Source organism: Rhyacophila brunnea, unplaced genomic scaffold, assembly GCF_057557595.1.
Source record: "Rhyacophila brunnea isolate RB1 unplaced genomic scaffold, BYU_Rbru_1.0 scaffold_6, whole genome shotgun sequence".
Lineage (NCBI taxonomy): Eukaryota > Metazoa > Arthropoda > Insecta > Trichoptera > Rhyacophilidae > Rhyacophila > Rhyacophila brunnea.
The window spans coordinates 23,930,968-23,945,580 of NW_028233276.1; the positions used below are offsets into that span (position 1 = coordinate 23,930,968).

General features: G+C 32.2%; 1 protein-coding gene across 1 annotated transcript in view; it reads left to right on the forward strand.

Annotated features, from left to right (window-relative positions):
- Positions 1 to 8,069, forward strand: part of LOC147065433 (rho guanine nucleotide exchange factor 17) — a 178,831-nt gene extending 170,762 nt beyond the window's left edge. The window contains exons 14-20 of the mRNA XM_085957158.1: positions 1,426 to 1,664; positions 3,183 to 3,351; positions 4,022 to 4,089; positions 4,240 to 4,373; positions 5,079 to 5,259; positions 6,099 to 6,254; positions 6,841 to 8,069. Coding sequence (XP_085813284.1) covers positions 1,426 to 1,664; positions 3,183 to 3,351; positions 4,022 to 4,089; positions 4,240 to 4,373; positions 5,079 to 5,259; positions 6,099 to 6,254; positions 6,841 to 7,139 — 1,246 coding nt within the window. The 3' untranslated portion in view covers positions 7,140 to 8,069. The remainder of the gene's footprint in view (positions 1 to 1,425; positions 1,665 to 3,182; positions 3,352 to 4,021; positions 4,090 to 4,239; positions 4,374 to 5,078; positions 5,260 to 6,098; positions 6,255 to 6,840) is intronic.
- The last annotated feature ends 6,544 nt before the right edge of the window (positions 8,070 to 14,613 follow it).

Consider the following 14,613-nt stretch of genomic DNA (forward strand, 5'->3'; position numbering starts at 1 on the left):
GCCGTCTAAACTGTCAAACTGTCTATCTCGCTCTAAAACTTAACACAGCCAAGATAGATAGCACTTTTTGACAGTTCAGACAGTTAACTTATTGTAATAATTAACCGCCTCAATATATAAATATGATAAACTACCCTCGATAGTCGCCGATAGCAGCCTTGTGTATAGAATATATGTGCAGAGCCTGAAATTTCTTCAGATCCAGTTGCCGATTTTTCTGAATCACATTTTGACTCTGGGCTGTTGATATCTGCGATTTTTCATAAAATATCATTTTTGACAATGGTTGTAAGACACCATCGATTATATGAAGTACCCCAAATTAAGAGACAAAAAAATAGAAAAAGGCGGAAGGCAAATGAAAACCTGGTCGACCTCGTAAAAGATGGAGGGATCGTGTTGAGTTGGATTTAAAGCCCTCGGGCATTCTAAACTGGAGGAAAGCGACTTTCGACAGAACTGGATGAAGGTAAATGCTGGAGGAGGCCAAGACCCAGATAAGGATGTAGCGACAGGAAGAAGAAGAATAAAATAGGAAAAAAAACATGACGTCTTGTTATATAAATGAACTTGTATATCCAAGGATAAGTACAATGAATTTGAGTTGAATATCTCTTACATATATTATGTGATATATGACGACAAGCGCAATGCATTAAGAGCGCACTTCAGTGAAATGGCAAATAATTTTCAACAGTAGGTGCGATGAAATTTCGCACTCGTCGCCAATCGGAGACCGACAGTCGAGGTGTGTGCACGTCTATTTGTTTTGTCATGGCGTCGGATGAATATATTCTTAAATCGTGTAAAGATGACTTAAAAACTTTACGTATGTACTTGAAAAAGAAAACATGTCAATGAATATACTATTATTATTAGTAAACATGAACATAACATTAAATGGACGCATGTTGAATTTTTATGACAAATTATATTTCATTCGGCACGCGTCATTTGCACAGCGCATCACCTAGTCACAATCTTTTTAGACCATGCCTCAACTGAAGTATAGCCTTAAAAACCATCAAAATTCAAACATGTCATGATTGCATCTATTATTATTGGCATCTATCTATCTATAAATGATGCATCTCAAGTCTGTCGAAAAACAAGTTGTGTAAGGATACATAAAATACACTAATTATACCATTTCGCACCCCCGCAACTAAACTACCACAATCCAAAAAACGTCAAACAGAGACAATCAGCGTTGAAGTTTTTACCTTTCACATTTTTGTACTGTATTTTTGAAATATATTTAGATATTGAATGAATTTGATGACTTAGAGATATGAAATTTTCGGTACATATACTATGAACGATAGACAATGAAACATAGTAATTAACTCAAAACACGTAATTCTGGACTTGTGGCGGTTTAGTTGTGGGGGTACGATTTGTTTTATTGTTTCTTTTCTGTTTCAGTTCATCATCAAGTGAAGAAGACGACGAAGGTTCATCTGCGGGTGAGAATGCGATTGAGAATCAACAAAGCACAAACAACGCTCAGAACGCTAAGAATAGTATGAACAATCAGAGTGGTGCCAATCCGGGGACAAACAATGTTGGCAAGGCAGCCAGTGGAACGAATATTGCAGTCAACCCTGTCATGAAGTCAAGTTCCAATCCCAATGTTGATAAATCTGCCATGGGAATAGCATCCGGTTCGTTTATTTCATGGCTAAATTTTCTTTTTAATAATTTAGATCTAGACTTACGTCGAAAGCGGCATATGCAAACATACCATATAAAAAGTATAGTAAATGCAGCCGATAATATGTGATTGTCATGCCTCACCACTTCCCCATTTACATTATTTGTGCGAACACACTAGCTGGTCTTCCATACGTCCCACATTTTGCCACTTCCACTTTATTGACTCCTGTATTCTCCATACCGAGACAGACCACACAATGAACACACAATGGCTAAAACCACTGGTGAGATGATCAACTACAAGTCATTCTGACCTGTAGATAGAGCTACCCCTGTAGACATGCATCTGGATCTAGAGCATGGATATTTGTAATATTGTCCGTTTCCTTCCATTTAATCCAATTCCTAAACACGGGTTAAGTGAATGTTTTTATGTGAAAAAGTCACCTCTGATGTATACATTAATGGTGATTTAAATAATATATTGAGTCAGTATTTACGTGTAATACAGGTGACACCATTAGAGCCCTCTATAAGCAACTCAGAACCAGTGTTTGGCAGTCAAATAAGTGGATACCCTCAATGAATTTTGAATAGATAGATGATTAGGCACTGGGATAATTGGACGCCAGGACAAGTGGCCGCCACACTATGGAATGAAATCAATATAAGTTTAATAAGTTTTTATCTACTACTTAGTAGTATTAATTAATTTTACTCCTAACATAATATTTTTATTGCGGATTGAAAATTATTATACGTGATGCTTCATATAAAGATAAAAGAACTATCTTTTCGTTGGAACTTAAACATATGTGCAATCAAATCATTATTTACATGTGCATATTTACATTCTCACAAAGTAATAAATAACATAATAATATAAATATTCAATATGTATTTTAAAAGTACCTATAATTCCCAAACGTCTATATATTTTCGAATTTCATTTGATTGTGTAATGCTCAGTTGTCCCGGTACGAATTCTTGCTACTGAAGCACCTTGAAACGGAATAAATATATACTCCCGAGGTTGTTTCCAGACACTCGGATTCTAGACGTGAAAGACTGTCCTGTCTGAAAACCTGTCAAACTTCAACACTGTACATTATCTTATCTTCTAATAAATACTATTCTCCACTCTATAATACTGTTCACACTTGGAACCCAACCTACATAAGCCTCCTGACCTCCGGCTGAAATCACTAGGGCCTTGTTCCAGGCCTACATATAGTAAGAGCTACATACTTTTTATAGCACACTCACAGTTGATATGCATACTAAAGATGTAAACCAATAATACAACAAGCTCATGAGTTGACTTATTATTAATAACTTTCTATTTTGAATTTATTATATTCAGTATTGTCATATTGCAATTACAAACACAGATAAAAAAAACAATGAGGTTGGTGGAAAGCATTGTATTAATTGAAATATTAAGTATTCAGGACCAGTTTAGTCCATTTAGTGAGACATTCTCAACTGAATTTATTTTAATTAACTAATTTGATATCTCATTTCAGGCACTTCTTCACCGAAGCAATCTATAGATGATAACAATGGATGCAATCAGCCCACGATGTGGCTCGGCACAGAAGACGGTTGCATACACGTTTACAACTGCTCAGACAACATTAGAATCAAGAAGAACAAAGTCAAAATTCAACATGGATCGGGAGTTCATTGCATTGTGTAAGTTATTATACCATTTCTCCTTCAAAACATAATAATTGAAATTACTTAAGCAAATTAAATACTTAATGGGGATCAAATCAAAAGTTACGATTCCATAGAAACATATATTTACCGATTTACAAAGCATACACCTTCACGTAAGATAAGAATATTCCAATAGAAAACCTTCGAGGCAACTTAACAACTATATGTCACTATAATTAAAATAATTAAATTTTAATAATAAACATTCTAAAAACCGATATTATTATTACAGTAATTATTTAAAAAGTAGTAGATAATATATAACACATCGTATTTTATTACAATCGGGCTTGTTTGGCATATTCTTTCATCATATATTCCAAAATCAGCAATATTGTGTACAGCGTTTATGTCACATAACAATACAATTCTTATTAAACAATTTGACAATAAATTTCTATGCCTCTCTCCCTTAAATAAAAGTTGACAGAATCATTGTTTTATTATATTATTAAATTAATGGTTGCACGTTATTGATTCTTCAATACCTTCGATGTGTATCTTTTGACTTATGTACACCACTAGATAGACTTTTTTTTCGTCTCCCATTTACCAGCTGTCATGAAGAGATATAACATGATTAATTACAAAGATATTTATTTACATGAAAACTTTAGTAATGTTGATTATTTTTATTTTGCAGATACATTGACAATAAAGTGTTTGTGTCTTTGGCAAATGGAGATATCATGGTGTATGTCCGAGATAACGGTAAATACTTTTATTTTGTGATATAATAATTAACATAACAATTTTAATTCTCAATAGAACCAACTGGATACTGTAATTACGTTTGAGATTATTAGTTTTCAATGTAGCTATGAATTATTCCCAATCGTAATGCATGTAATATAATTACAGGAAGCTGGACTGAGCACACAAGTTTATCTGTCGGAACTGTCTCTTGCCCTGTGACCAAACTTCTTCTATCTGGCGGAAAACTTTGGTGTGCTCAACACACCAACGTCAAAGTGATCAATCCAAATACAATACAGGTATATACCTCTTCTATCTATACTTTTATCAACCATCTTTCTAAAATGTTCCAAACATGGGTATGTGTGGCGAAGACTCCTTACTATCCGATTATTACTCCCTTGTAAATTTTATGTAGGCAAATGAAAGCAATATATTGACCATTATTTTTAAGATGAATAATCACATTATAGACCGAGAAATGCATATATAGGTTATATAAATAAAGCAACAGCTTCAAACCAAAATGCGAGCAGCCATTTTGTTTTTGGTGCTACCAATAAAAGAATAAAATAATGAACTTGTTACCAATATACCCACACATATAATCGTTCATTCCGAAAAACCAATATGGAGTGCATATAAAACTCCTTCTATGTAGAGTTCAAATTCCTTTATAATATTAGTTGTATTATATGCTTTTGTTTTAAGACAAACTTCTGTAAATAGGTACATTAGCGGGTAGTCAATCATGTGGAATAGTTTTGTTATTATTGAATGTACACCTTCTAATTAAAATCACATTTGTGGAAGGTGATATGCTATTTTTTTATGTAATAAACTAAAAGATACACAATTAATATGTGAATAGGTACCTATTTATATTTTGTTTGAGATTCACATTGAATACAATACAGTTGTTTAATACACAAGCGGCCGCAGTGACATTAATAAAATTTTGATGGTTGAGGAAGATTATGATTTATTTGTGAATCTGTCCACAGGTTGAAGACTCATTTTCCGTGAGCAGTGACAGTCAAAAGCCCATCAGTCACATGGCTATCTCGGGACTGGGAGTGTGGGTGGCTCTTCACAACACAGCTGTTCTCAAGTGTTACCATGCCAACACCAAAGAGATGCTCACCGAGCTCAACATTGCACCGGCTGTCACAAAAATGCTGGCTGGTAAGTGAAAATAGTCATTGCCTTTTAATAACACAATCCCTTGGCATATTATGAGAAATTAAAAATGCAAAATCAACTGATAAAACTTGATAAGATTGTTTCCATTTACACACGTGACTACATATTATTGTCACCATAATTATCACGATCACAACAACCCGGAGTAGATCCTGGATTCATTAAAAATTTCTCCCCCTGGTCCTATCTAATGTGGCCACTTTCCAATTCGCTGCTCCATACATGGCTGTAAATATATTTGTGCCGCTGAGTTTCAAAACCCGCTATAACACTTTTTTGAAATAATTAAGATATATATATAGTTGTATTCGTTATTAAAATCTTCACATGAAAATTTTATCGCCTCTTTCAAAAGCCGCTACGATTAACTGTCATTTATGAAACAAAATCAATGTGTCTATCAAATCCCGCTATAACACTACTGAAACATTCAAAAACCTTTTTAGTTCAAAAAGTTTTTATTGATTTTCTCAACATAATGAAAAAGTGTTATAGCGGGTTTTGAAACTCAGCGACACATTTAATCAGTTAATTTTTGGCTGTGTCTTTTTTTGCGCCTCATTGGATTACTCGACATAACTCTCTTTTCTAGATTACTGACGCCCATAGGGTGCATATTACTTAGCTAGTGCAGTCATCCAATCTTAAATGATTGAATCTTCTTACAAACCATAGAGCTCAGAATTGTATGTATGTTCTTCTCCAATTGTTGCTGTACTTGTGCTTTTAAAATGTCTTAGTAAACCTAAACCTAAATTTAATAAATCATATTAAAATACATACGCATAATATATTCTTTCAAATTTTATGTGTCCTTTTAGGTTGTGATGACATTATTAGACAGCACAAAGCTGCTTGTCTTCGAGTGACCTCTCTGTTGGCGTGCCGCGAACTGCTGTGGGTGGGAACAAGTGCAGGAGTTCTTCTCACCGCTTCTGCTGCACCCCCTCGACCGCCTGCTCCTCCTACGCTTTGTGGTACGACTCCCTTCATTGGAATATTACAAATTAATCAATTCTTGATAATGGCCTCTGCAACGAGCTCTAAACGTCAAGGAAAGAAGGAAGAAGTACACACGGAGGAAACCCAAAAATCTATTACGATAGATCAAGATAAAGTTTGCATATTTTGGATGCGATTTTAAATGGATGTTCTTCTGTTTGACTTGACTGTCAGAATTATTTTCATTTTGATATATTGTATGCCTAGATACAGATATTTTAAGATTGACTCATTGAAGCGACCTCATGTGAAGCCGAGTACTTCAGCTAGTAATATTACAAAATACAAAGTATGTTTGTTCCCTCCAATTTTTAATTTTCCCACAAATTAAGATGAAGTTTGCATATTTTGATTCTATTTTAATTTGGTGTTGTTTTGTTTTAATTTTACTGCCGTTAGAATTATTTTCTTATTTTTATATTGAAAATAAGAACCATTATTTTGTTAAGTAAAAATGTTATTGATCAACAAAGCGACTTTATTGAAGCCGGGTTGTTCACCTAGTTAAAGATAAAATTAACACATTTTCATCAAATCGCATATTCTTATGTATGTTTTCAGGTATACCGCAAGGTCACACTGGTCATGTTCGTTTTTTGACAGTGGTTGAAACATCCGGACCGACAGGAAACGGCTCGGCCACTCTCATCGCTCAAAACAACACAAATCAAAAGCCATCCCTCCTCAGAAGATCGATTCACTCTCCGAGCAAGCTGAAAACTACTTCAGAGGCTAATACATGCGGACAGCTGCTGGTTATCTCGGGAGGAGACGGCTACGAAGACTTCAGGAGCTCGGGAGTGTCGGAGATCGCCGGGAGAGAAGACTCCACCAACCATCTTCTGCTGTGGCGGGTTTGAGCAAATTTATAAAATCACGATTAAACAACTGCTCTATTTCCAAGTTCCTGCACAAATCTTAGAAAGAGTCTCTCACCCTTTGATGTACAAATGAACATCTATGATGAACCTTCACTATTTCAATCTCGGTGATGAACTTGGTGTTTGTAAATAATCAAACTTGGCAATACATTGTACGTATTGGTTTTACAAGTAATGCGTGTTTATACACTGCCTTCTATAAAATCTATAGAAGGCAGTGGCTTAAATCTAAAAATTTTGAAATTTTATGAAAACATTCCGTCTGCATATTTGTTCCCTTAATCAAATACACAAGAAATACATAATAATATGTGTATTTGATTCATTAGTTTTATTGTAATTGTATTCTTTAGCTTGGCTCACAATTAGACAGATTTTTTTAGGCCAAGAGCCACTAAACATCTTATTATTCTTTATGAAAAGTAATTATTATTTACCTATGTAAAATTAACAAAAAATGGGTCGATGTATACATTCCATTTGTGTGTTGAATGATGACATGATGTCGTTCTCTTATTTGTTTGGAACTTGGAATAAGTTTACAGATTGATTGTAAAAAGTGCCAAAGTATATCTCACGATGCTGGGATTTGGTATTTAAGCTTCCAATTCTTAGATAGGATTTTTTTTAAACAAGTCAAAGAAAAATTTAATTTTTAGGTTTGATTAAATCAATTTTTAATAGGTTTGTATTATGTTAAATACTGATGCATGGGATACTATCATTAGACAGATAGCTTTGGCTCTCGATCTATTTGAATTGAATTATATTTTGTCAATAGTTATTATAGTAATAATTATTAATTATTAATCTATGCACTAGGATGTACTGATATTCACTGCATTCACAAAGGGTTGCATTGAACATTGAAACATTAAAAAAGAAAATTAAGTGGATGCAATACTACTCAAAGAAAAATAACTCTGCTAATATCACGGCAGTCATTGTTTTGAAAGAACCCCCTGAATGATGATGATATATGTATACTAAGTAATGATAAAGAGCCATTGCGAATTTGAATTTTAGTATAAAATAATATTAAACGAAATTAATTTCAAGATTACTAGTCACAAATTGATATTTTCCTTCTAAACAAGTTAATAAAGTTTTCCGCACATCAGTGTTAGAAATTGTAGGAATATTAAATTTAATCGTTACGAAATTTTTGTCGAGAAGGCTGTAGAAGATAACGAACTAAGTTTTACTAGTTGTTAATCGTAAATCATGTACCTATTGATTTGAATCCATTTTGTCCTTAACAATTGTAGCATAAAGGCTACATCACATTTACCGAAACTTATGGAAAATATTCATATCATGTTCTTATTGAATATATTTACCATAGTAAAATTATTTCATTATCAATAATATGTAGATTATTTCCACTCTTCACTGTCTTTACAATACATTGTGAATATTATGTATTGGCTTATTATAATGAAACTTACCTAACATAATAAAATTGTACAATACTTTGAAGTTGGGAATTATATACCTTACTCTAACAAGAAATGTGTGCTTACATAACCTTCCCTAATGTAATTTTTGATCATGTTTCAATACCTCATGTTAGGTTGGTTCATTAATAAAGTAAAAACATAATTAATGGTGTAATTTAAAACAATATGTTTGCTTCTGATTCTACAAATTAATATTCATATCTTGTGCCGCCAGACACAATTGTATTACCTTATAATAGAAATAAAATAAATGTTCTCTGAATGTATAGATGACACTATATCAAATTAATTCAATAGAATGACGTAGTCGTAGATTGTACACATAAGATCAGTATTGATAATTTGAACTTAGTGATACTAAAATAAATACGTAGTAATTGTTACGGATTCATAGACAAAAATGCATTTCAACTTTACAGTAATACAGTCTATTGCAACATAAAAATAATAAGTAATTCAAGTTGAGATTTATAAATATTGAAGTATTTTTTTGTTAATTAGGTTTTGTAGCGATTACCGTCTATATACCCCGTTTACAAGTGCATGGATCAAAAAAGTTCAGAAACTTCTGAATTTTCACGCGACAATTGGATTGTGCGATGTCTGCGCCTGCGCAGTAGAATGACAGTGGCGAACCTGCCAGTAAAAAAATGATCTACGCCGTGCAGAGACTCATTTTGAGGTTAACTGATTTTCACGACCTGTCACAAAGTACCATACAGTGACAACGTCTCATCTCGTTTACTCTTGAAGAATGAGATTGGCGAGACAGTCAGCACTTTTGCGTGTAAACAGTTATTATCGCGATTATTTAAAATTCAAACTATTGGTGCAAGTAAATCCATGCACGTGTACAGGCACTAATAGTAAATGAAGTATTCACAAAATAGAATCATTAGTCAATTTGGATATTTACATACTTAACTAGCTCTTGAAAAATCTTTTATTTTCTTTATAGATTATAAACCCCCATATCATTGATGTACCTTCATAAATCTGGTTATATACATAATTAAAATTCATCAGAGCTGTGAGAGTAATTTAACTTTCATTAGTAAATATAACAAATTGCTCTAAAATCAGTAGATACCGAGTAAACTGTAATGTTTATTAAATACAATAGGTAAATTATATTCTTGATATTTCACACCTCTAATGTTAAATAAAAAAAAATGGTTTTAATGCACATGATTTGATGTTAAACAACATAACTGTTAAAACTTTGCTGTGTTAAATAATATGTATATAATACATGTTACTATAAAGTAATAGATTCCTGATCATGTTAAAAAAAATAGTGTAGACGATTTGACGATATTATTATAATGATTTCGTACCTAAGCGTTGCTTGGTCAAAACTATTTTTTTACTTATGAGATGCTTTGCGAGTTTTTCATAATTTTATTCACCAATATTGTTTTAAAAAATATACTATTGATTATTCCTACGATTTGAGGATTTTGTTTTTTTCTCAAAGAGATAGTCATCACTCGTTATAATCAACTGAGGCAGTGTATGCTACAGTAACCTAACCCACAGTTATTCACTTTTTTGATAATGTTGATAGCATTCTCGATGTAATCAGTACCGGTCAGTTATTATAATTATTAAAGCTCAGGTATTTAATTTTTGAAGTCATATTTTTGTCTAACTTTAAATCGATAAACATTTTTTTGGGGTTAGGCCACTGCAGCACCCGCGGCCTTAATTATACTTGTATTATTTTTTGTATAATAAAATAACATTATCGTTATAATGTTTTCTCCATGCGGGATTCATGGATAAAATTATTTTTTAATAGTAATATGAAAACTTTTAGTTATATGTATAATTTTATTTTCGTACAAAAGTTATAGTAGGTGTTATAATGTTGTAATATACTCATAAGTTTATTATGTAATTAGCATTTTATGAGACAGTATTCTTAACTGCTCATTTTTGGGATCTTGTTAAAGTTTACGCCAAACATTGTGGCACTGGTAAAATATACTTTGTGTAAAATTACCATGTTTTGCGTACGCTTTAGCAAGACAGCATGAATTTGCTCGTCGGTTACTTATTGAAATATTCTTCATCATCATATGAATAACATCATGAATATTTTAAATTATCTACACAATCTGATAAATTATTTCGCTGAATGCGTATATTATACATACTTACTTATTTTTACGTGACTGGTAACTTCCCAAACACTATAATGGTTTCGTTTTCTGTACAGCATTGACAAATGACCACATGTTGTCACATTCTTTCTTTCATTGTGTACTTATTTTATCTTAGGCATATTAACAATAAAACAAAATTTATATATATATTGTATCCAGAAATTCTGATCCAGCTATTTTCTATATTCTGATGTTCTATAAAATTGAACATTCAACTTTTAGTTTATTTTTAACATTCGTGTACCAATTTATGAAAATTGCTTATTTAATTATAATGACCAAAGTAATGTGTTTTCATTACCAATCATAAATTCTTTCTTAGGGGTTAACCATAAATGACGTCACATGATTTTTGATATTTTTTGCCCTTTACCCATAATCACACTTCATCTTTTAATCTTTTACTGCCTTGTCGAAATTACATAACATTGCCATTCGTTAAAAAGTAATTTCATTGAAAATGGTCGAATTCAGTATATTGTTCTCACAGAATATTTAATTCTCATATAAAACTTGTTTATATTTTGTTGTTTGCAACGTCAGATTTTCCACACCCTTCTTAACACCTTTCTCAAAAATAATCACAATTTATCAGACCACCTCCCCCTTAAGGCATGACGTCATTTATGTATAGACGACCTGACTATAAATTTATAATTTGTAACCGTCAATAATTTTTTGGCTTGGTGTGAATTATACAGTGATATTGGATTTATATCTGAAATATACTTGGGTATAAGTTTATCAAAAACAATGGGATAAAAAAGCCTCACATTTAAAGTCATGATACCAAACCCAACCTGATGTGCTTTTTTTATATAGCGACAAATTAGAATTCACAGGTTGAATATTATGGTAGAGCTCCGGGATTGTATTTCTCCAAAATCTCTGAATGGTGTTAATCGTTCACTTATCAAGCATTGTGATTGTCAAACTGATTTTTTTTTAAAAATTTAAATCTAATAATACTATACTCATGGTGAGTAATTAAAAATCCTCGCAAAAGACGATATCTAATGTAGGCAATCCGTTGTCGGGTCAAAAGTCGCCGGATTTTTTGAGAATTATTTCAGTAAAATAATAATCAACAAAACTATTTAGAAGCATTACAATATTTCTTTTTTTGTTCGAATGACCGTGTAAATTACTACCGGATAAATTTCTGTGACTCAGCGATTTGAGTCGGTTGAGATGAAATTAACAGACTCGAGATGGTGTATATGGGAAAAAATCCAATGATTTTAAATCATCTGATTTGCGTGACAGTGGATCATGTGCATAAAATTGATCAACCTATTTGACTCTTTAAATTTTTCTTATTATAAGTTGATGATTCATACATCTCAGTTTGACATTGAAAAAAATTATAAAAAAAATCACAAAATTCTGAAGATGTTGAAGAAAACCTAAACATAATGAAAGTGAACGAAAAAAGACCTCCGGTCTACCATCAGGTTAGCACAAGTGATTTCATGTAGCTGGTTCATTTGAGAAGAACTTAACACTACTAATATTATGACATTTATTTGCCAACTTGCAGGCATAATATGAAAAGGCTATTCTTCCTAATAAGCGCAAACAATACAACACTTTGACATTATAATTATATTGAAAAAGCCTGTAAAATCATTTATAACATTTGAAACAATGCATATCAAAAAGTGACAGCCATTGTTTGAGTGAGGAAATCAGAAATGCCAACTCAGTGATGTTAAATTAATTATGAAGTTTACCAACTTAATCATACTGTACATTAATTTGTTCAATAAACTCAAATGTCATAATAGAAAATAGTGTTGCAAAATTCACTATTGAACAGCATCATTGAAAAGTTTATAAACAAGCCACTGAATTATAGAATCGTGTATGGTTTTTTTAATTACCTGCAAATATGCATAAAATTTTAATAATTCAAAATCGGTTTGTTTAATTATCACGTAAATACAAGACGTAATAAGCTTTATTTTAATCATAAGGTAAATTCAAATGTTACATTTATGTGTTTTGTGAAATATTCCATAAATGTTTTACAGTGTAAGTACTTACTTAAAGTGTATTATTTTTTTTGTTAATTTGTATAATTTATTATTATTGCCATTTAAGTTATATATTTTTATTTGTGTAAATAGTAAAAAAATCTAATTTTAAAATTTCACTTTCGTTATAGGTATGTATGTATCTACATATTTTATTATCTGTAGGCTTAGTTTTTATTTTATTAAAAATTGTTAGTCATAATAATTTTATGGTATGTACAGATATGAAATGCAAAATATTGATTTTGATAATAATTTTGAGTATAATATATGTATTTATTATTGAGGATACATGTGTATTATTTATTGCCCATTCCCCCTTTACCCCATTTATATCTGACTTTATATTTATTGATTTTGGCTTAAATCAATTGAACTACAAATATTCTTATAATTTGTCCATATTTGATCCAAAATATTGTAGAAGATGCCCGGAGCATCACAAAAAATGGGAAATAATTTCTCACGCTATGATGAGAAATTCTCATGCTTAGGTGCAGACCCGGTTCAAGCACATGCGAAGCTGTTTATTAACAAAATTTCTACCATTGATGAGTGCTTTTTGCACTAGGTACCGGTAAAAAATCAGTAGTGAAATATAAAAATTTGCCCTCAAGAAAAAATGTAAGATCCTAAAAAGTATAAAATGTTTGAAAAATGTCATTGTCGGTTGACAATTATTATCTTCATCTCTTCATCCTCAGAATCCAAGCCTCTTGATATATTTATGAACTTGTCATCAGTCAGTGGCGCATACTCCTCAGATCTTTCTGCTATCCATTCTTTAAAATATTTCGCATTAGCTCTAAGTTTTGAGACACTCTCTGAATCAATTCTAATGAAACTGAGTCTTCCGGTTCCCAGTTTTTATCATCTTGATTCATGGAGGCCACAGCTTTTTCCATGATGAAATTATTGCCCGTCCCAGTAGGTTGTTCCATGCCTCAGCTAGGTTAAATACGACGGCGGACAGCTGACATAATGAATAATGAATAATTGACATATGAATACCGGCAAATTATAGAGCTTGATTTTGTGCTTTCAACTAGTAAAAATAACGGCGGATTATATTAGTTGTCGGACGATCGAGCTGCGGATTACTGAGTGAGTACTGTACTTACATCTAATTTCCTTTTTTCCCCTTCATCCTTCGTCTTCAATATTGTTGTGTTGTGTGAAGCAAGGCCTTCTATAGTCAGGTCGTGGCACGAAACTGTGAATTTCAGGCGGCTCTCATGGTGCAGTGCGTAAGGCGTTGGCCTTCCGACCGAGAGTTCTGGGTTCGATCCCGGTGAGGACACAATATTTATGTGTTTTTCTCAAAGCCTGTGTGTTTGTGATTGTTCAAAATTACTAACAGCCACCTTGTACGAAAAAGCAAGGACATGGTTATTACGTTATTAATAATTCAAAAAAAAAAACTGAATTTAGATCGAAATGCTAATTGTCGCTTATTGTACTTCAAGTACAATTTACATAGGTTGTATATCTGTGTGCGAAAGGAAGAAGCCTTTAGTCTTAAATCACTACTTTTCAGGACAGCCTCTTCCTTTCGCCCACAGATATTGTTCATAGAAAATGATAATTGTTATATTGAAAAAAGTTGATAATTAATACAAATTAATATGAATGAAATATGCAATAAAAAACAGCAAAGTGCAGCACTACTAGTGTTCAATTAATTAATTATCAATGGTTGATCGAAATGAAAATCACCTTCAACAGTCATCTTTATTTATTTTGATAGGCCTTTACCCTTTACAGTTTACATCAATGTGATACAAAATAT